Source organism: Cupressus sempervirens, chromosome 11, assembly GCF_028749045.1.
Source record: "Cupressus sempervirens isolate cs-2001-9-10 chromosome 11, ASM2874904v1, whole genome shotgun sequence".
Classification (NCBI taxonomy): Eukaryota; Viridiplantae; Streptophyta; class Pinopsida; order Cupressales; family Cupressaceae; genus Cupressus; species Cupressus sempervirens.
This window is the reverse complement of record NC_143128.1, coordinates 589,139,829-589,160,683: the sequence shown is the minus strand read 5'-3', so window position 1 is coordinate 589,160,683 and position 20,855 is coordinate 589,139,829. Positions and strand designations below refer to the sequence as shown.

The 20,855-nt window shown below is 35.4% G+C and overlaps 2 protein-coding genes across 14 annotated transcripts in view; one reads left to right on the top strand and one right to left on the bottom strand.

Annotated features, from left to right (window-relative positions):
• Nucleotides 1-20,855, top strand: part of LOC149531042 (ankyrin repeat domain-containing protein 2A-like) — a 146,354-nt gene that overhangs the window by 58,107 nt on the left and 67,392 nt on the right. The gene's annotated exons all lie outside the window — the stretch shown is intronic.
• LOC149531045 (uncharacterized) lies at nt 4,188-6,783 on the bottom strand. Of its 2 annotated transcripts, XM_089809636.1 has the most exons (5): nt 6,414-6,778; nt 6,134-6,286; nt 5,594-5,995; nt 5,053-5,452; nt 4,188-4,934 (listed from the first exon to the last, which is right to left on the bottom strand). In XM_089809636.1, exons 3-5 carry the CDS (start codon nt 5,711-5,713, stop codon nt 4,891-4,893), a joined length of 564 nt encoding a protein of 187 aa, XP_089665762.1. In that variant the 5' UTR covers nt 5,714-5,995; nt 6,134-6,286; nt 6,414-6,778; the 3' UTR covers nt 4,188-4,890. The 2 variants fall into 2 exon arrangements, with proteins under 2 accessions (XP_089665762.1, XP_089665761.1); XM_089809635.1 differs by lacking the exons at nt 4,188-4,934; nt 5,053-5,452 and having other exon boundaries at nt 5,713-5,995; nt 6,414-6,783.

Below are 20,855 nucleotides of genomic sequence, written 5' to 3'. Positions count from 1 at the left end.
TTGCAGTTGCATTTGTTTGTTGGAAAATTCTTTTGTTGCTGCTAGTCTTCATTTTAGAGGGTTTTCAAAGCATGTCTACATGTAAGTTCATAGACTGTAACTTCTAATTTTTCTGGGTATTGTTGATTTAGATAATAGGGGATATTTTATCAATTGGGTTGTTGATATTTTTGTGAAAATACTTAGTATCTAAATTGGTATTAAAATCTGCAATTTTCAGTTGTATATTCCCTATGTAATTTCCAAATATTTGAGTTCAAATTATTATTGCAATATCTTCTATTTTGCTGCTATATTGTTATATCAAAAATTGCAAAATATCAAAAACAAAAAAAGGAATCAATTCTTCATCACAAATTGTTTGAGAGCCAACAAGGCTTATTACAGTGGTATCAAAGCTTGATTGCAAAGTGTTTGACGAAATGTCAAACAATTGAATTACAAAAGAATTTGGTGTTTGTTGAAGTTATAACTGGTTAGGGTTATTACAATGGTATTAGAGCGGTTTCCTACTATCCTGTGGGGTAGGAAAACTTTTTTTATTTCAGATCTATTGTTGTCTTCGGAGTGACCAACACTCTAGCTTATTCTAGCTATGGACAGATATAGGAGGACTAGTAGTTCCTGGAGCTGCCAAAGTAGTGAGAAGGATTGTAGGAAATTAAATGCCTTGAAGGAGAGTATGGAGAAACTTAAGCTTCATTAGTAGTGGTTGGCAAAGAGCTTGTCGAATCCAAGGACGGTTGAGGGAGCCGTGAGGTACGATTTTCGCCTTTAGAAGGTTGGGGAGGAGGCTTGAGTTTTCTCCGACAGGTGTCCATGATGCAGATGTACCTATATTTAGTACAACACCTGCTAGTCCTATCCACAGTATTGATGATGGACTTATTTCACAGGGACATGTGGTTGTATCAGTAGTAGTCGAGGATAGTGGCACTGAGCTTCAACAGGTTGAGGCTCCTAGAGTTGTTGCTGCATTAGTGTAGAGACAATTGATGTCATTGTTACTATTCATACTTCACACTCTTTTGAGGGGATTATTATTGGAAACTTATATGTTAGCTATCGTAGTGTTGCTCCTGTGTAGGAGGCAGTTGCTTCCTTAGGTGGGACGGAGGCATGTATGGAGTCACCCAGTGGTGATGTTGGTGATTTGGGTGTTACAACGGAGTCAGTAGATGTGGGTTCATGCTCTAGCATTATTGATTCATAGTCTGGCATAGAGTCATGTGTGCGAAGTCAGGTGATAGCAATTGAGGCTCTGTTAGGTGGTGGGGATGCAAATATTATGGAGACCTCTGATGATTTGTTTGATGATGCTATGAGCTGTATTGGGTATGACACCCCTTGTTAGATATTGGGTGATGACTTCGAGGAGTTTTTGGATGGGTACCAAGATCGATGTTTATAGGATCTTACTATTGAGGTGGAAGTTGAGACATGCGAGGAGATTGATACTGTAAGGGCTACTATTTCCTCAGATGAGGAGTTTGTTGAGGTACGTAGTAGTTGTATCTTAGATGTAGAGTTGTGCGAGGACGATAGCACACGTATGAGCAATCTTGTGGTGGGCAGTTCTGATTCAGTTTACTATCACGGTGCAATTATTGAAATAGATAACTTGCATAGGAGTCAGGGGTTAAAGAGGCATCATGTGACTTGTCAGCTAAAGTTGAGTGATAGTGACATTTCTTCAGCTCTTGAGCATTACGATGCTATCAGTCAGATGCTAGCTACATCTGGTTGGGGTGCTCTTGTGTCAGATGAATAGGTGATAGTAGTTTTTCCCTAACAGAGGTTCATACGCTTCAAGAGGCTATTAGGATCTTGAAGCATGGTTACTCTCAATTAGTTGCTGACAGGGATTACCTTCTGGAGTAGGGTAGCACTTGCTATGAGATGTTGTTAGGGAAAGAGGAGGAGGTGGCTAAGCTCACCCAAGAGCTTGAAATGACTGTAGACTCACTTCAGTATACTTAATTGGCTCTTCAGGAGTCATAGTTGGATGAGGTCACCATGGAGTTAGAGCAGGTACAATTGACACCAGCCCCTGACCCTATATAGTTACATATTGTGGTTGGTGGTGAGTTTGCTTCCATGGTTGGGGATGAGAGATGTGATGATGTGGTAGACACATCCATCCAGGATATAGGTGCACTAGGTACGGATAAGGTGAGAGTATTAGTGGAGTCGAGCTCTCATGTTGATCTGCTTTCTTTTGTTGGAAGCGAATCTATTTCTTCATCTCATACAACTAATAGCATTGGACAGTTGGCAGTGCCATATTTTCAGAGGGATCAACTATGGGTCACAGGGGAGTAGATTGATGCTTCCACATATAATTATTGCTGCACAGAGTCCTTCATGGAGTATCTTTTAGAGAGTTTGGATATGAGGGAGTATTCATACAGAGTGTCTGAGGGTAGTCTCATCCGAGGCTCTCATGCCATTCAGAGGTTGGTGGGAAAGATTGTAGAGACTCTGTCTACTATGTTTCCCCACAGGGATATTGAGTTTGGGTTTTCTGAGAGGATTGCCTAGGATCCTACCCAACTAGTATTTCAGAGTCAGAGATTGGAGCGATCTTCTAATTATCAGACTGATACTGATGAGCCCTTGACAATGATTGGGAGTTTTTATCGACATTACACTATGAGGAGTGCTTATCACTTTTATTTTGACCCATAGGTATAGGATTTGGTTTCACATCGATGTGGGTTGGCTCTAGTTTCATATCATCCATTATGGGATGGGTTTGCACCATCTTTTGCAAATAGGATTGATAGTTGCAAATTAGATCCCTTGCAATATCTACACACCTAGGATAGTTTGGCAGAGGTTGGAGTTGGTGGTGTGTTTTAGGTACCTATGGTTGTTACTATCTCCACAGTGCAATTGGGTGTGAGTATCAGTTTGATGGGGGCTCAGGTGTTGACAGAGTTGGTATTTTACATCTGATATCAAGAGTATTCACCTCCCAGAATATCAATGATATTCACCAAATGCTCAAAATAAAGTTTAATATCACATCTGATATCAAGAGTATTGACCTTCTAGAATGTTGAGATGCAAGACATTCATCATATAATCTATTTGTTTGATTTCATAATACAAGTTATTTTAAGATTGCCACCTTATAGTAACTTCTGCAAATACAAGTGGCATCATTTGGAAGTCGTCACTTCCTCATGATGTACATAGGGACAGGCCCATTAAAATCACAGAGTCACGAGGTATATTCATGACTCATAATCCTCTTGACTGCTACAATTTATTGATCACCAGAGAACCCATCTCAGCTTGGTTTACTCCCTCTGAATCAATATGACTAAGATCACCAGAAGTTGATTGAATCAGATCCTCTATCTGCTCCCTCTCTTTCAAGGTTGCCTCTAATGAAATCGTAGGCTCCCTCTAAAAGTTGATCTCACTCTTCCAGCAATAATATTCTCGGAGGCAAAGATCAAGGCACATAACTCTTCTAGTATGTATTGATCATAATAACATTTAGTTTTTCTAATAATGATAATGATATTAACAAATAATAATATCATCTCTATTCTCGAAACAATGTTATTATTTCATTCTTAAAAAATAAAATTCTTACTTATATTTAGTATTATTATAAGTTTTATTCTATTTTATATTTCTAATAATAACATTAAGGATTTCTCCCATTATAATATTATCATGAATAAACATGTTGTTTGAATTGATAATCATTCAAATAAACAAGAGCTCTTTGTAGAGCTTGAGTCCCAGTGTAACGAGACTCGGACTCGACTCGGACTCGGCAAGGGTAAGTTGACTCGTGACCCGGCTCGGCGGTGACTCGGCAAAGTGAAAAAACTTCGAAAATTTAAGATTTGTTAGGATTTAAAGAACATTCCATGCACCCATTATTGAATAAAGCGTAAAGACACAATAACATCATTAAATAGAAGATAATTTGATCATAATGCACATGCCACATACTTAAAAACTTAAAACTTAAAAGTCAAACATCGATTACATATGTACAATACTACTAAGTTACAAACTTACAAAGGTAAATTGCTAAAAGTAAATACTATATTACTAGTAATTAAAGTCAAACTAAGATAAATCCATGCAAACCATCAAAATGTATATGTATTATCATTTATGCATTATGAAATCCAACACATCAAGATTCAATAGTCATCATCAAATTCAAATGTTCCAAATGCTGATCATATATTAAGTTACTGTTAAACTGTTAAACAAAAAGTTAAACCAAGACTATAAGTCTATAGCTATGACTCCTAGTCAGAGTCATCATCATCCTCATCCTCAGGCTCATCCTCATCGTCATCCTCATCATCGTCGTCATCCTCATCCTCATCCCCAACCTCAGCCTCAACCTCAGGCTCAGGCTCAGTATAATCTACAAAATGCCTCTTAGTAAGGCGTCTAAGGTAGGTCCTGGATGTCTCAGTAGCCATAGCATCAGCTCGTGAGGTGCCTCTAGGATCAACTGTACTCTCTGCCTCTGGCTCTGCCAATGTCTGTGAGGTGCCACTAGGAACAACTGGAGCTCTCTAGTCCTCTGCTGCCATAGCCACAGCCTCAGCCTGGCCCTCTCTATCTGCCTGGTCAAGCCACTGTAGGTCCTCATCATCAAAGACAGGTTCAATAGCCTCAGTGATCCAATCAGACTCTGGATCAACCTCCTCTAGAGTAATCGGAGAGGTGTCACTATCCAAAATCTCCCTGATCCTAATGTGCAGGTTGTAGTGCACAAAGACTAGACTTCATTTTCTGCACAGACAACCTGTTACGCCTCTTCGAGTGGATGTGCTCGGACATGCTCCAATTGCGCTCACATCCAGAAGCGCTACTTGGCTGGCTCAAAATGTGGATGGCGATTTGCTAAAGGTTTTTGGTTGAAGGCCCAAACATTTGCCACCATCTATCTGAATTTTGAAAAAAGGAAAACAAAAAAATATTAGTCTCATTTCAAAATTTGAACTTTAAGTTTAAAGCTAGAAATTTAGAAACTAGATTGTATAAGGCTTAAGCTGCAATCTTTACCTTGCTGCAATTTTGTACGACCTTCTTTGCAAATTTGACTTGAAAAAATGGGCCCTGATGCATTATTATAGGCATCCATCTCAAGCAATATATCTGTGGGATTAGGGGACATCTTCGATACCACTGTGTATAGGCCACTAAGAACCTCCTCATCTGCCTTGAAATCATCAAAGAAACGGTATGCCGGATTGAGGTAATAGGCTGCTGCGTGGATGGGCTTATGAAGCTGATTTTGCCATCTCCTATCAATTATGTCCCAAATAGGGCCATAGTTTTCCTCAACTCCTACATATTTGGCCTTAATAGTCTCCTTGACCCTATCCATGCCCTCATAAATGTAGCCCATAGAGGGCTTCTTGCCATCAGCAACTCGTAGGAGGGCTACAAGGGGCTCGGTGATCTACAAAACAATTAAACAAAAAAACAATTTAGTGAATGATGAAACTTTGCAAAGATGCACAATGAAAATAAAACAAAAATATGTATGAGACAAATTAATTTATAAAATTTTAAGACTTAAACTTTTAAAATTTAAAATTACCTCCACAATCTTCGAACATGGCTCCCAAAAATCATCATCATCATAAATGCATTTTGTTGCATCTGTCCCTGTAGGGCTGCTCGCAAAGGAGGAGGAACTCCATTCTAGACCAACAAACATGCACCTCAACTTTAACCTTGAACTCAGTAAGGATTTTAGTGTGATAAAGTTAGAGGCAAAATCTTGTGATATCAGGACGAGCCAACTCCTTTCCCTTCATGTATTTCTTCATAGTGCTGAGGACCAAGGCATGATTATAGATGAACTTACAAAGATTTTTGGCCTTGGTAACACATGATTTCACCCATACAAGCTTGTCAATATCCTCTAACATGAGGTCGATGCAATGGGCCGCACATCGAGTCCAAAAGATTTTTGGGTGTCTCTCCATCAAAAGTTTTCCTGCAGCAATTTTAAATTAGTTAGTAAACAATGAAATTTTTTAATGTATTAAAATTTTTTTAATTTTCAAAATTTAATGAAAAACTAAAACAATTTTTTTAGAAGTAGAACTTAGAAAGTTAGAAGTTAAAATTTTACCTATAGCAACATAATTAGTTGCATTATCTGTCACCACTTGGACAACATTGTCTTCCCCCACCTCCCTTATGACCTCCTCAATAGTCTCACATAAGAATTTTGCATTTTTCACACATGAGGAAGCATCTATGGACCTCAAAAACATGGTGGATCCTGAAAGTGAAAATTAAACAAAATAATTATCATTCAAGAATCAATACTCAATAAAACAAAATTTTCGTTATTCAATAATAGTATACATTAAATTTTAGACTTCAAGAAGTAGAGCATGATGAATTACCTCCGCTAGAAACAAGAAAATTTAGGAGGGTTCTGGACCTCCTATTTGTCCATCCATCTGTCATGATGGTACACCCCTTTTGACTCCAAAACGTTTTGTGGTCTTCCAACTCAAGTTTATCCTCAACCATATCTAGCAAGAGGGGGCCACTCAACCCATCTTCAGTGGGGGCTTTGGACCCCGCACCACAGATGGAAACTACATCAATCATCCCTTGCCAATAAGGAGTCCTATTACATTTATAAAAACATTTTAATTAGCATATTTCAAATTTTCAAACATCAAGTTAAAAGTATAAAATTGAATATAAATTTTAAAACTTAAAACGTAAAACAATCAAATATAAATGAAGTTGAAAAGTTGAAGTACTTGGCGGCTATAAATGGAATGTTGCAGAAAAACCAAAACTTGCAAATTGCTCTTACTCCAGCTTCATGCATCTCCCTATTCCAGCCCATGCTCTCAAGTGAGGGTTGCACACCAGGAGTGGTACGCAGTACAAAAAAGTTGTCCAACTTACTAGATTTTCTGACTCTAGGACGAAGAAGAGCAAAACTACTAGAAGGGGCAGCAGCAGTAGCATCACTAGAAGTGCAAGGAATAGATGTAGAAGAAGCACAAGCAACAGAAGCACTAGGACGATAGGGGGGATGGGAAGAACCTTCTCCAACACAGCCTATTGACTCAGAAACATTTGCAGATGAGCGTGGAAGGGAATTAGAACCAATCAAAGCTAACTCTTCTAATTGTTTTTTTTAAAAATTCTTTTTCTTGTTCATATTTTTCCAAGGCTACATAACAAAAACGTTGAGCCTCAACAGTTGCAGCTCCACAAGGCTCTATATCATGACCACGTAAGCCAATAATATGGTATTTTAATCTATTTATCCCCCCACTATTAATGGTGTTGCAAAATAGGCATTTTGTTTGAGTTCTCTTTCTACCCGGAAATTTTATGGTGAACTTCCAACACTCATCTTTTTTGTTGCCTTTAGAGAGCTTGGGTTTTTTACCTCTTGAAGCCATTATGATTTAATTAAGGAAAAAGGTAAAGGTTGCTGAAATAAGACATTTTAGACCAAATATTACCATTTCAGCATTGCATTTTATGAAGATCTAAAGTTATAAAGAAACTCATAAACAAACAAAAAAAATTCATGCAAAAAACTCATAAGCATAGACAAAAAAATCATCAAAATCTAAACAATCAAGTCTTACCTCTTTCAAGTGCTTTAGGAAGTGTTGAGAAGAGCTCCTATAAACTTCTTGATGATCTAAATGCAAGCTCCAATGTCACAAATGCAAGCTTTTCTCCTCCTTTCAGCTGGTTGCAAAACAAGAAAACTCTATTCCTCTTCTACCTCTCTCTCTCTTTCTTCTTTTCACTATAGATTGTTATGGGAGCCCTTTTAGGGTTATATGAGTGAGAAATGTAAAAAAAAAACATTAAAAAAAGTTGAAAAAAATTTTAATGGTCAAATTTTTGCCTGCCATGGCCGGGTCAAGCTCAGCCGGGTCAGGCGAGTCACTCCCTGTGAGTCGCCGCTCGCAGGTCATGAGTCATTGTGACTTGGTGAGGTCAGCGCGGCTTGCTGACTCGCGCAACTCACATGACTCGCCGTGAGTCACGTTACCAACTTGTGACAAATTGGGAGTAATGATGAAATTCAAAATCAAGTAGTAAATTGAAATTGAAATAATTATGTAACTAAGAGAAAAAAGGCCTTTTTATTTATATTTTATTTTAAGTTAAGTAGATTTGTTCAAATAAACATAAGTTTTTGAAAATAAGCCTTTTTCATTAAACATGATGATGAGGCTATGCTTTAAACATTTGCAACTTACCTCATCATATCTCTTACAAATAAATGCAAATACACTTGAAATTGTGGCAATAATAAATTATTTGTGAATATTTTTTATTAGTTGAAACATATTTATAAAATAAATATTACCACGTTCATGCAAACATTTTTAATCACTTTTCATTAGGAAAAAAAGAGCTAGAGGTAATAAAAGACAAAAGCTCAACCAAATCCAATAAATATGAATATACATATTTTTGTTCTTTCTCTTCCTTTCTTATCCACTAACATTTGTTTGTAAAGTAAGAAAGGAGTGAACTTGATCATATTATTCACTGAATATCTTTAATTTTAGTTTTAGTTTAAATGATTGAATATTTCAAAATTCAAGTTAGTTAAGATTAAAAAAATTCAATCTACATTTTGGAAGATTTATTTATTTATTTTTAAATAGATAAAATATTTACATCTCAATCATTGTTTCAATAAACTCAACTTAGATTTTTTTTTCATAATCATGAAAAAAAATTAAATTTTCTACATCATAACTTTTATAATTTTAAGATAGATCAATAATATTTTTAAATATAAAAATATAAAAAACATTCTTTAATAAATTAATGAATAAAACTTATAAGTCTATATTTTAATATTAATATTAATATTAATTTAATCTTAGAATTAAAATATACACAAACCCAATCCATAAAAATTAGAAAAATGAAAATCTAAAAAAATTAAAAAGAAAATCTGAAAAAATGAAATTATTATATTAATGTAAAATTAAGGCATTCATGTTTCCTTTATCATTTTGAACCTTGTTTTATTTAATTTTATTTTGACATTTTTCACACAACAAACCAAAAGATTTCAGCGAAATTGGTTGTAACCCGAAGACAAATGGAAGCTAAAAATAGTGAAGTGGCTTCTCATGAGGAAACCATTTGGATTAACCTATAGACCTTACGGTTTTGGATTAACCTTATAGACCTTATGGTTAAAACAGGAAAGGGTTCTATGCTATAACTTCTGCACTTCTTCCAATGGCTACAATCTCTTTGTATGTGGAGTGGTTTTAAATGTAAATTAAAATGATATTCAACTCCATCTGCCATTTTAGAGACTTGTATACGCTTTATCCACCGGGTATAGCAATCTAAAGTTGAGAAGGGTGCCCTGTTCAAATCTGATGGAGGTCAATTTTTTGAATCTGGTTTTTTGTGGTATGTGCTTAGGCAGTTTTTGAGGCGGTGAGTGGCCTTTGTCAGTACTGACTGTGATAGTTCTCTAAGATTGTCCGGATCACTTGATCAAATTTTGCTTTCAATTACCCTGGTACAACAAATTCTCAACCATTAAATGAAACTTTGACAAAGTCCTGCGTGGATGACAACTGTAATTGCAATCAATGTTGTCTTTCCTATTATTTCTTATTTTTTGAATTATGAAAATAACATAAACCCCAACAAAATTGCAATTGACCAATTAGAAAATAGTAATAAATCAACATAAATTAATTTAAAAATAAAAACTTTGCTAAACCTTAGAACTTGATTTTTTAGAATACAGAAATTAATTGGATGGGGTCTACTGAAAACATTAGTTCCTTGCCTATAAATAGGCAGGGACTAATAAAGCATACTCACCTTATTAATTTTTTTTTAATATATTACCTTATTCTTAGGTGTTTGCTGATGTTAAAGTTGTGAATGCCATTTGGGTGGTCACTGACCATCTATACTTTCAAAACCCTATACACACGGTCGCCCTGATTCAATTTTTTTTATTGATTCCTTATCATTTACCACAAGTCCTTTACATTTTTTGTAAAATAACTTCTATCACGTACACATGTTTGATGCTGCCATTTTCATCTATAATGGGAACGACCTTTGAGAATTGTGATTAGTATAGCAAGAACACCCTTTTGTGCAATAGTGGATTGCAAAAATTGTATCCTTTGTTGGCAAACTCTACTTAGACTTCTTCGGAATTAAATGCAACTTCCTCTGTCTCAAACCATATCCTCTTCTGATTTCAGTGCATTAGTTAATTCAATAGCAAGCTAGGTTCATCTGGTTTTGCTTTAAATCGTACTATTACTCCATTTGAAATGACAAGCATCACACACTAAAATGTCCATTTAGAAGTGCCAAAGTCATCAATTAGAGCATCGAGACTGTCACAAAATTGTTATCTTTATTCATTAAATAAGAATTTATCTGGAAAATTTAACTCCATGTGCAAGTTAGAGACAAAAGGTACTATAGCTGCTAACAATTCTTTTGGACGCTCTTCATGAGGGAGATGCCCACAACCAGAAATTGCAACTAGTTTAGAATTAGAGATCTTAGATGCTAGAAGTTGGGAAGATCGTAAGGAGACTAAAATATTTTCTGCCCCAACTGTTACCAGTACCAGTAGGCCTTGCACTGCTTTGAACAAAACCGAGGCATGGATTGTTGGGAGCATAGTTCCTATAGACAATTTGCTGACTTCTGCAATTCCTTTATCCCCATCCTTCAACTCGTAATGGTGCCTTGTAAGGGTCCAAAATATCAGTTGTTAATTTTGATGCAGCATGCTAGGAATGGTGATTAGCTACTTGGATTATCTCAGTCCGTAAAATAGGATAGACTAAGTGTCATCCGAATGATGTATGCAACAAGACTCGAGCAAAGGTTGGTATAACCTCTCTAGAAATATTCACACTAACCAGTACAACTCCCATCACTTCTACCTTATTGTTTTGAACACATTATCCATGCTTAATAGTATGCATTTCCAACCATGGCTCTGATACCATGTTGGTTTTTCGTATCTGCTACAAGTGTATTAAGCATTGCCTTATTAGGTATGTGAGTTCCAAATGCAACATCCTCTTAGATTTATGTATAGAGAGAATAGGCCATGAATAGACACATCCCTTCATGGGACATGTCTATTCATTAATCAAATAATTAATAATAATAATAATAAATTTAATGTCATATATATATATATATATAAATTTTTCTCATATAACAATGACCGTATATCTCAATATAAAGAACACACATATATAAATTATCTCTTATATAATAGGTATCCGACTAAAGCTATCAAACATCAACACATGCAACCTCTTTATTTGTTGTGTCAATGTTTCAGTCTGATAATGATTTCTTGAATGGATGTTAAATGTGATTTAAATGCTTTCAAATGGTTACTAAGAAGTCTATGCAAAGAACCATAATGCAATTAAGATTATTTTGGTCTTTGGAATACGTATAGATGACCCACACAATGTAAATTTGCACTTACAACTGCTAGACACTAACATAAACAGTTGGCATGCAAACTAAATATGAGAGAGGCAGTTATTGACATTCAACTCCTTTAATTGATGATGAGTAAGCATCTATATCACCATTGGCATTTCGACAAACACATAACATGCAAACCAGTAATTATCATAGTTACATCGAGATGGAGTGACGAGGGGACGAGGGACCAGGGGGACAAGTTTCTTGGACATGGGGATAAAGGGGCCTCAATTTGGGGATGACGGGTGGACAAGAGAGGGGGACGGGGGGTAGTATATACTATACATATGATACTTAAAATGCTAATTATAAAAAGATGTATACCAATATAAGACATAAATATGAAGTATAGTTCATCAAGTTCTCTATTGCTAGTTTAGTTTTACATTGCATTGAACATTGAATAGTGATTCATGAACAATACAAGAGATGTAAGTTCTAACTTCTAACTTCTATCAAATAAATTAAGTAATTAAACAAATTCAAAAGTCATAGATATCTATTATCAATTTAGCAAAAGTATGAGTATCATTATCTCATCAATCATTCAATGGCATCATAAACTTAATTACATCAAGTAGCATCAACCATGTGATGTTAATGTTCTATGTTTCAACTTTCAAACTTCAAATATCCAAGTCTCAAGTACAAACTACAAAATCAAAAGACAAAATGTCAAGTAGAGGCTTCCTAGAGACCTCCAATCATCCATGTCATCCTGAGGCTCAGGCTCAACAATCTCATCCTCCAAACTCTTGGCCTCTTCAAGCGTAAGAGTCGTGAGAGGAATACCAACCAACCCTGCATCAGAAGTATTTGCATTCTCATCAATCTCTGAGGGCTCCTCTGGCTCTATATCCCATTGTGTTGCAGAGGTCTCCTTGTACACACGTTCCTTGCGATCTTTGATACGTAAGGAACAATGTTCAACCACTAGCTTCTCTTCTTTCTTAGAGGTAAGCTTGTCCCTCTTAAGAGACTGGATGAAGCTATAAGCAAACCAGTTCCTCTTAGAAGCTGAAGAACTAGATATCTAAGATAGCAATCAAATGACTAGTATGAGAATCGGAAAATTGAAATTGAAATTCATGACTAAAAGTAAAAGTGAAATTGAAAGTTAAAGGTAAAGTTTCTAAAATTGAAGAACAAGAAACCTGAGATAGGAGACAGATGGCTAGTGTCATAGTTGTTGATTTGGGTCGATGACAAGTCCACCACAAAATAAGATCCTCTTGTGCCATTTTTTTTATGTCGGCCTTTGTTCTAGCTAGATAACCCCTAAGACTAGAAAATTTGGTCCCCTTAGTGCGAACCGTACTCGCTTTCTCAATGTCATACGTCCTATCAATGCACTTGAAGAATCCTTCCTTCACCTGAAATTCAAATGTTAAAATCAATAAATTAAAAAATTGAATATTCATAAGTGCAAGTGTACTAAATTGATAATAGATTACGTCATCATCATTCAATGGTGTAACTTTTCTAGGCCTAGTCATGTACCTGTGATGTCCCAATTTAGGAGTAAGTTTTAGTAAGGAATAAAGAATTAAATAGTCAAAGTTCTAACAATTTTACATATATATAAATATTGATGATAAATAAATATATATATATATATAATAATAATATTAAATTATTATGATGATACAAATATTAATTATAACAAATAAGATAAATAATATTAAATATATATGAAATACATATATTGGATATATCTAAAATATGTATAATAATATATAATTATTTAATATAATAATTTGATGGTATGTTTAATATAAGATTACATAATATTATTTAAATTAATAATATAATATAATATTAGTCTTATTAATATTAATAATAATTTATATAATTTATATAATAATATAATATATAATCATTAAAAATAATATATAATTAATAATTACCTTATTAATATAATTAATATAAAAGGACACAACTCTATGAATGCACTTATATATATATATATATATATATATATATATCAACGCATTGAAAGGGGATCATCAGAGAGAAATATTACAAAAGCATACTAATAAAAAAAGGGGTAAATAAATGAATGACCAGAAGGGGTCATTACAGTACCACTTCGAATTCAATGCATAAGCAACCATGTGTACAAGAGTGTTCAAGTTGTCCCATCTATGCTAAATAATAGGCTGGATCTACTCAGTGTAAAATGCTAAACTGGGGTCACTCTTGCATAAATGCCCTCATTTGGCCAAGCATAACATCAATGCACTCGTACCCCTCTCCAAGAGTAGCTGCATCCCCATCCCCATATTTGATGACCTAGAAAAATGGAGTGATGAAAGAAACATTAATGTATTTTGCATCACTCCAGAATACATCGCTTTTCACTATCTCCTTCACCCTCATCCCCTTCTTTGTCCTAGACCCATCCCACCTATTCCATTCATTCGTTATAACCACGATTTGCAATGGCTCTTGCATTTCAATCATTCTCTCTGAAAGAATGAAGAAGGATGCATATTGGGTCTCAACTAGTTTTAGGAACTCCTTCCTTGTGAAGGTCCTGAAAAGGACATGCGATGTGTGGTGATTCCAAATAAACATCTCCACATCACTAGCATTGCTCACTACTCCCTTCTGGGGAATCTTCCCGATGTCCTTTACTGCATTGTTCATGGCTTGCACACAACATGAAGTCCACCAAATATGTCTGTAAGTTGTCTCAACAAGTCTCCCTACAACTTTACACACAAGTGTTGCATTTGTCACTACTTGGACCACATTTATTAGCCCAAGCTCCTTAATAGCATCCCAAAGTATATTAAACTGAAAATCAGCATCCTTTCGATGCCCTGAACAATCAGTAGCCCTAAGAAAAAATGGCCCTTCTATGCATGTAATGATGATATTGATGAGTGGATGGTTCTTAATGTCCATCCACCCATCCATGATGATGCTGCAACCATACTCCTCCCAAACAGGCCTCACATTCTTCTTCTCTAAAACAATCTTGACATACTCTTTATCCAAGACTATAGTCCGTAATTTGTGCTCACCTAGTGACACAAATGATGGTCCTCCTCTTGCCACCAATTGCATCATCTCCTTATAATAAGGAGACTCTGTCACATGAAGAGGTATGCCATTGGAAAAAAGAAATCTATCGATGACTTCTTCTATCTCCTCTCTTAGATGAGCATTAAATAAATCAACTATGGGGTTACTTTCAGATAACACTTTTCTTTTCCCCTTGCTGGTTTGTTCTTCAGTCATAGCACTACATATAGAAGGACTTGAGGCTGCCCCTCCAAATGATGTTGGTCTATATTGTGGTTTACCCCTAGGACTAGGAGTAGAAAAATGCGGCTGCCCTTGCTCATAAGCTTGCTAAAAACTTTGAACCTGTTTCCTACCAGTCAAGGTGGTAGGCACCTCAACTCCAAGTCATCTGGAACACTCCAAAGCTTGGTGAACTCATTTGTGATGCAAATTTTGCATTTATGTCAAGCACTTGCATGGACCCACACCTTTTCCTGTCTGAAAGAGGAAATGTGCATTCACTCTAGTGATGCTCCCAAAACCATTCTCTCTTACAAATGTTACATTTCCAGTTCCTTGTATCACCACGTGTAGCTGTTCATGCAATTATCCTTGTTGCAAACTGTCCGAGAGGAGATTTAGGATCATAACTACCCCTACCCACTTTGCCAAAAAAGTGGAGGGGCGATCTATATTTGGTGGACCATATGACCAATTATTGATTTTGAATCTGTTTTTTCATTCTCTTCATCATGCTCAACCTCAGGGTTATAATCTGCTTGGCTGCTATCACTATGAGAATGGGCCTCTAAATCCATCTCATCATCACTGTGATTCAACCCACTTGAGTCATGATCTCGAGAGCTCATTTTCACACTGCATTTCACAAAATGAAAAAAATATAAAATAAATACATGCTTTCAGCCTATGCCCTTCTTCAAAATCATAATTTTTTGAAGTAAAATTAAAGCAACAAAAATTTGGAAATGAAACAAGAAACATCTACTAAAATCTAGGAATGAAATTCAACTAAGAACTAAAAGCTACAAACTAGAAACAAAAATCAATGATCTTTACTTGCACAATAAATAAAAAATCAAAAAACATAAAAAAAAAACTACCTTTTGCTTCACAAATCTCTTGAACAAGCTGAAAAATCTTGCCTTTCCTCTTCTTGCTCTTTCTTACTCCTCTTTGCCTTCCACACACTCTCTTCACTCAAATAATCACTCTTTTATGAGCTCTTCACTCTTCTTCTTGCTGCTGTTGCAAAAATTAGAAAACCATGAAACAAATAGAAATGAGAAAACATAGAGATTTAATGAGATTTCAACCTCTAAATGGGCCCACATATCCTAGGGTTAGCAAACAATAAAAAACAACATATCAAAACCTTTTAAAAGTTTTTTTTATGTGCTAAGAAGGGGGGCGATTGGCTGTCCCCAGTTGGGTTGAGGGACGCGTCCCCGTCCCCAAGTCCCCAAACGGGGATGTCCCCCTCTCGATGGCGAGTTGGTGGCGCCGCTGGGACATGAGAACACCATCCCCCCATCCTGGGTGAGTCTCCATTTCGGGTGTGGCACCCAAAAATGGCGGGGACACATCCCCTTGTTACCTGTGGTAATTATATGGCAGTAGCGTAATGAAACATTTTATTGAAAATTCTCGTGCCAATTAGTTACAAAGATATAACATGTAATTACCAGAGTTTTGACAAGAAATTAGAGAACTTGGTATATAAATGCCTACTACAAATGATAGTCTCCACCCTACACTATATATAATCTGCCAACTTAACATGTCTCTGCTGTAGCTGTTTATAATCTACCAATTAAATGCTTGATTTCTTGATGTAAAATGGCACCCAATACGAATCTCTAGATCTATTGTAGATATACCTTCCAGTCTTTCAAACCCTAGATTAAATCTTCCACTTGGTAGCATAAATTGTACTTCTAGATGAAGCCCACAATCAAGTGATAATCTCAATTGATATCCCACAGCCTCAAAATTGCACAAACATTGAAGTCTTCGTTCTCCAATGCTCAACAAAATAATATCAAAATGCTTGCGCATTGACTTTATTAAATGCTTTAATATTTGGTTTCTAAATCATAATTAATTAATTGCACTGTTAATCGCTTGTATCTCCCTTGGAATTGGTACTTCATATTATTCCTCATATGCACTTGTAATTTTATTTTATGATATGAAATCTCCTTTAATTATAATGTCACATAAAGCCAATATGATATTCTTTTAAAATAATTAATAACTATTAAAGTAACACTTAAATAATAATTAAACATCATAACTCCATTAATAACGATTATTTAATGATTCTTGACTTCATTATTGGCTAACCCACTCTGATTGTCAAATTGGATGCCTTACCAAAAATAGTAAGAGTTCCTTTCCAACATCCACTTGCTTACTATGAATAGTAAGTCACTCAAAACGAAACTAGAAACCTTTGAATATCAATGCCTCAAAACAAATGAAAGATATGGTGATATAAATGTTGGCAATGACCACCTAAGGAGTTCCATAACTCCTAATTGGACCCTCTTATCCATTGTACAAGCTTACGAGGGTCATAATAATAAGCAAATCCCTCTGTAACATCTAAATTTTCTAACCCTTATATTCACATGCATGGGACTATTTGTTAAAACAGATTTACTAAATTTCGGTATTGCCTTGACTAATAGATGAAATAGAGTAATCAAACTAATGCAATTTATAACTCTCATCATAACTAACTATTACATGATGGAAGATAAAGAAATCATTTTCTACTAGATACCTTTGAACAATACTATATAAATATAAGGAAATAATTTCAACTGTCCTATAATAATTATAATTAATTGAACTTGAGTAAACATTTAGAAAGAAAGACACTCGCTAGCCGTGGATGCTAAGAATGTAGTGTTGATTGTGTCTTGTGCAAGTCATGGCATTTGGGGAAAGGAGAAGCACTGTCAAAGGCTTAACCTCCCAACCATAGACCGTACGTATCCCCTCACTCTCATATGAGAATGGGCCTACCCTATGCGGTATCAAGCATGAGAATACCACCTCGTCCTACCACTTGAGCATCTTGGTGTTAGAGTCTTAGCTATACAGTCAGCTTGACTGCGGAGTCCTTCCCATCAACCCATCCATCCGACTGCAAGCTATCCCGACCTGTAGTGATCATAGTAGCAAGTTTGCCAGTAACCTACCCTGGCCAAGGACTTACATGGGCACTTTGTACTTGATCATCCACCACTTGATTTGACAAACAAGACTATACCCTACTGCCCTCCATGAGCTAACTTGATTCACCATTAAAGATTTCTTATAATTCATTTAATGATTGATTTGTTCCTGTTTTTCATTTATTGGCTTGCGGATATTTACCACAATCATTTGATATCAGCCCACACCTTTCATCTCGACCATGCTTGGTCGTCCTTGATGAATCACAGGTGGGGCTGTCCATAGGTCTTGGATAATACTGTTTACCACAATCATAAATTTGCTGCCCAACTTGGGCCTTGTATGGATATTAAAGAGTCTCATGGCATACAATAATAATATCATTTACACACTGTGAAGGTTCCTCATCTTATCTCAAAGCCATATTGTATATACCACTGTATAAGAGCGCACCGTTTGGGTTTTTTTCGAGTTTATTGAAGTCTTGAAAGACAGATAAATAAGCAACAAGTAAATCAACTCTTATCTAGACTGACTACATGCATATTAAATTGGTTGGTTCTGATCATAAATTTGTAATGTCCCCGTTTTGGCTGACATCGTTTTGCGTGCCGAATCAATCTATCACGGACTCTTGTAGACTGGTGGTTGTGAGAAGAGAGTCATTCTGGCATTCATTTGGGGATTGGATGGCTTATTATGCTCTTGGAGATATTATTTTATTTATATTTTATCATTACTTCTTATATGGGGCCCACATGTTATAATCCTAAGTTGAGTTGCACTTTTTATTTTATAAAGTTATTTAATAATAAAAGTGCATTATAATGGGATTTTATAATGGATGTTTCTAGAAGTTCTTAGTAACTTCTTAGAAAAGGATGTTTCTAGAAGTTCTTAGTAACTTCTTAGGAAAGTAGATAAATAGAGGGCTTGGGCTCCCATTTGGATACACGGGATTTGGTAACTCAACTACATCTTCTATGAGCATTTGTGGAGCTTGATAGTCTGCAAATATTTAGCATAATCCTTGAGAACGATACCTATCAAGAGATTGCATAACTGAGGAAATGAAAGACTTTCTGAAGGGTTGCACTTTGGAAGTGGTATTTAGCCATTTCAAGTTGAGTTTAATTTGTATACTCAGACTACTTGAGGGTTTGAGTTTTTGGAAGCAGTCCGAAAAAAAAGCTCTGAAAAAGCAGTCCAAAAAAGTAGATCCAAAAAAGCAGTTTGAAAAAGCAGATCCGAAAAAGCAAAGCGAAAAAACAGATTTGAAAAAGCAAGTGAAAAAAGCAGATCGGAAAAAAGCAAAGCAGAAAGGACAGCATTGGAGAAAATTATTACAGCCATCTACAACCAGGTTCCTTTGTTAGCATTGCATTTTAGGTGTTATAAGTTTTAGCTGTAGGTGTGCATTATACCAATATTATCATTTTTGTAATCCATGTAAATGCCAAAAGTCTTGGCCATATTCCATGAGCATTGTATTAGTCTTGGCCATATTTCATTGCAATTAAGGATATAATAGTTGCTGGTGTCATTTGAGCAATTCAATAGCATTATTTATCAGCTAGTTAGTTTGCATACCAACTGTTTGTAAAAATGCCAGTTGGCTGTAGGTGTTCATTTTCTCATGTTTAGATCATATATATGCATTGTATATTGCCAAAATTAGTTGTACATTCATGATAGGTCATTGTTTAGTCAATTCAGAGTCTGCTTGCAAGCATTTTTATTGATGCTAAGTGAAGGAAAGAGCCATAAAAGCAAACTGAAATTTTATATCAGTCATATGACCCTTGTATGCAAAGTGTTTTCTTGAACCTTTATGAGCTTTTTGGGATCAGATTTGAGCTGGGTCATTACAAAATTCAAGCAAACTGGAAGGCTTAAACATATTTAGAGATCATACATTCATAGGCCGAATCCGAGTGGCACAGTTTAGGATATATTTAAATCCTTATTCAAAACTAGCTCGATCTAAGAGTTTTATATCATAACAAATGTAATGGAAAAGTGCAGAAAGATGTATGTCCTGGTAGACTACAAAATGCAAGGGAGCGTCTAGTTTCGACTATTGGATAAATTGCTGAAATCTGGCTTGGATCGACTCCAATGTGTAAACTTAAATCCTTGCTATTGCCATTATAAATCGTTGGGTATGAAGAGGAATGTCACAACGTTTAGAATGACTTACTTTCTTTCCCTTTGAGCTATGCTCATTTTAACGTTATAATTCTTCCAAAGGGAGTTACTTACAAGGCGACTTGAAAGGTGTAACATAAGTTACATTCTTGATTTATAAACTCAAAGGGACAAAAAGAATAAATGTCTGTTGGACTTTAAAATAATAATGCATTGACAAAAGATGGAATAATAATTTAGTCCTTATGTTTTAATATAATGGTACTTATTATATTTACATAGATTTGTATATGTAACATACACACACGCAAACACACACACACACACACACACACATATATAATGTTCCAAATATTTGTATTTTGTGTATACGTTGTATTTTAAGTATTCATACACCTATGTCATATTTGAATATAGCATACATGTACATGTGTGTACATGTACAAACGTATATAAGTACTATGGGTGCCATTATAATAGAACATGTTTTGTCATTATATAAAGGATCAAGATTGACCCATTCTTAAAGGTAACAATTGTTCTTAATTCATTTCAATGCTCAAGTGAATACTTTTATATATGTTGTTAAATGTGTTGACTGTTGTTCATTTTTCACATATGTTCAAATGAAGTAAAATACATGCTTATTACTTTCAAAGTAATTTTCAGAAAATACATCAAAGAAAAGTATTTTATTTATTTTGAAATAATGTTCAATATTTGCATGATGGAGTAAATCATGACAGAAATTAAATGCTGAAAGTAAATTTCTCCCACACATCTGACTGTGAGAGTAGTCTCTATGTGCTGACATATATCTATACCCTACTGAAGTCAATAACTAAATTGAAGAGTAAAAGGAGAAAGGTTCATGGGCACCAGTCATTGCCTGTAATGACCGGTGATGTGGCATCCAACTGCGTCCATCCTCTCGCTGTTCCAGATGTTGCCCGTTCTGTGCTTCCAAT

Excerpts from the sequence above, each read along its gene's own strand:
- LOC149531045 (XM_089809635.1), bottom strand. The coding sequence starts at position 6,624 with ATGATTGATGTAGTTTCCATCTGTGGTGCGGGGTCCAAAGCCCCCACT. Across the intron at positions 6,287-6,413 it reads TTTTCTTGTTTCTAGCGGAG|GATCCACCATGTTTTTGAGG; the intron begins GTAATTCATCAT and ends TTTCACTTTCAG. Across the intron at positions 5,996-6,133 it reads AACTAATTATGTTGCTATAG|GAAAACTTTTGATGGAGAGA; the intron begins GTAAAATTTTAA and ends AAATTGCTGCAG.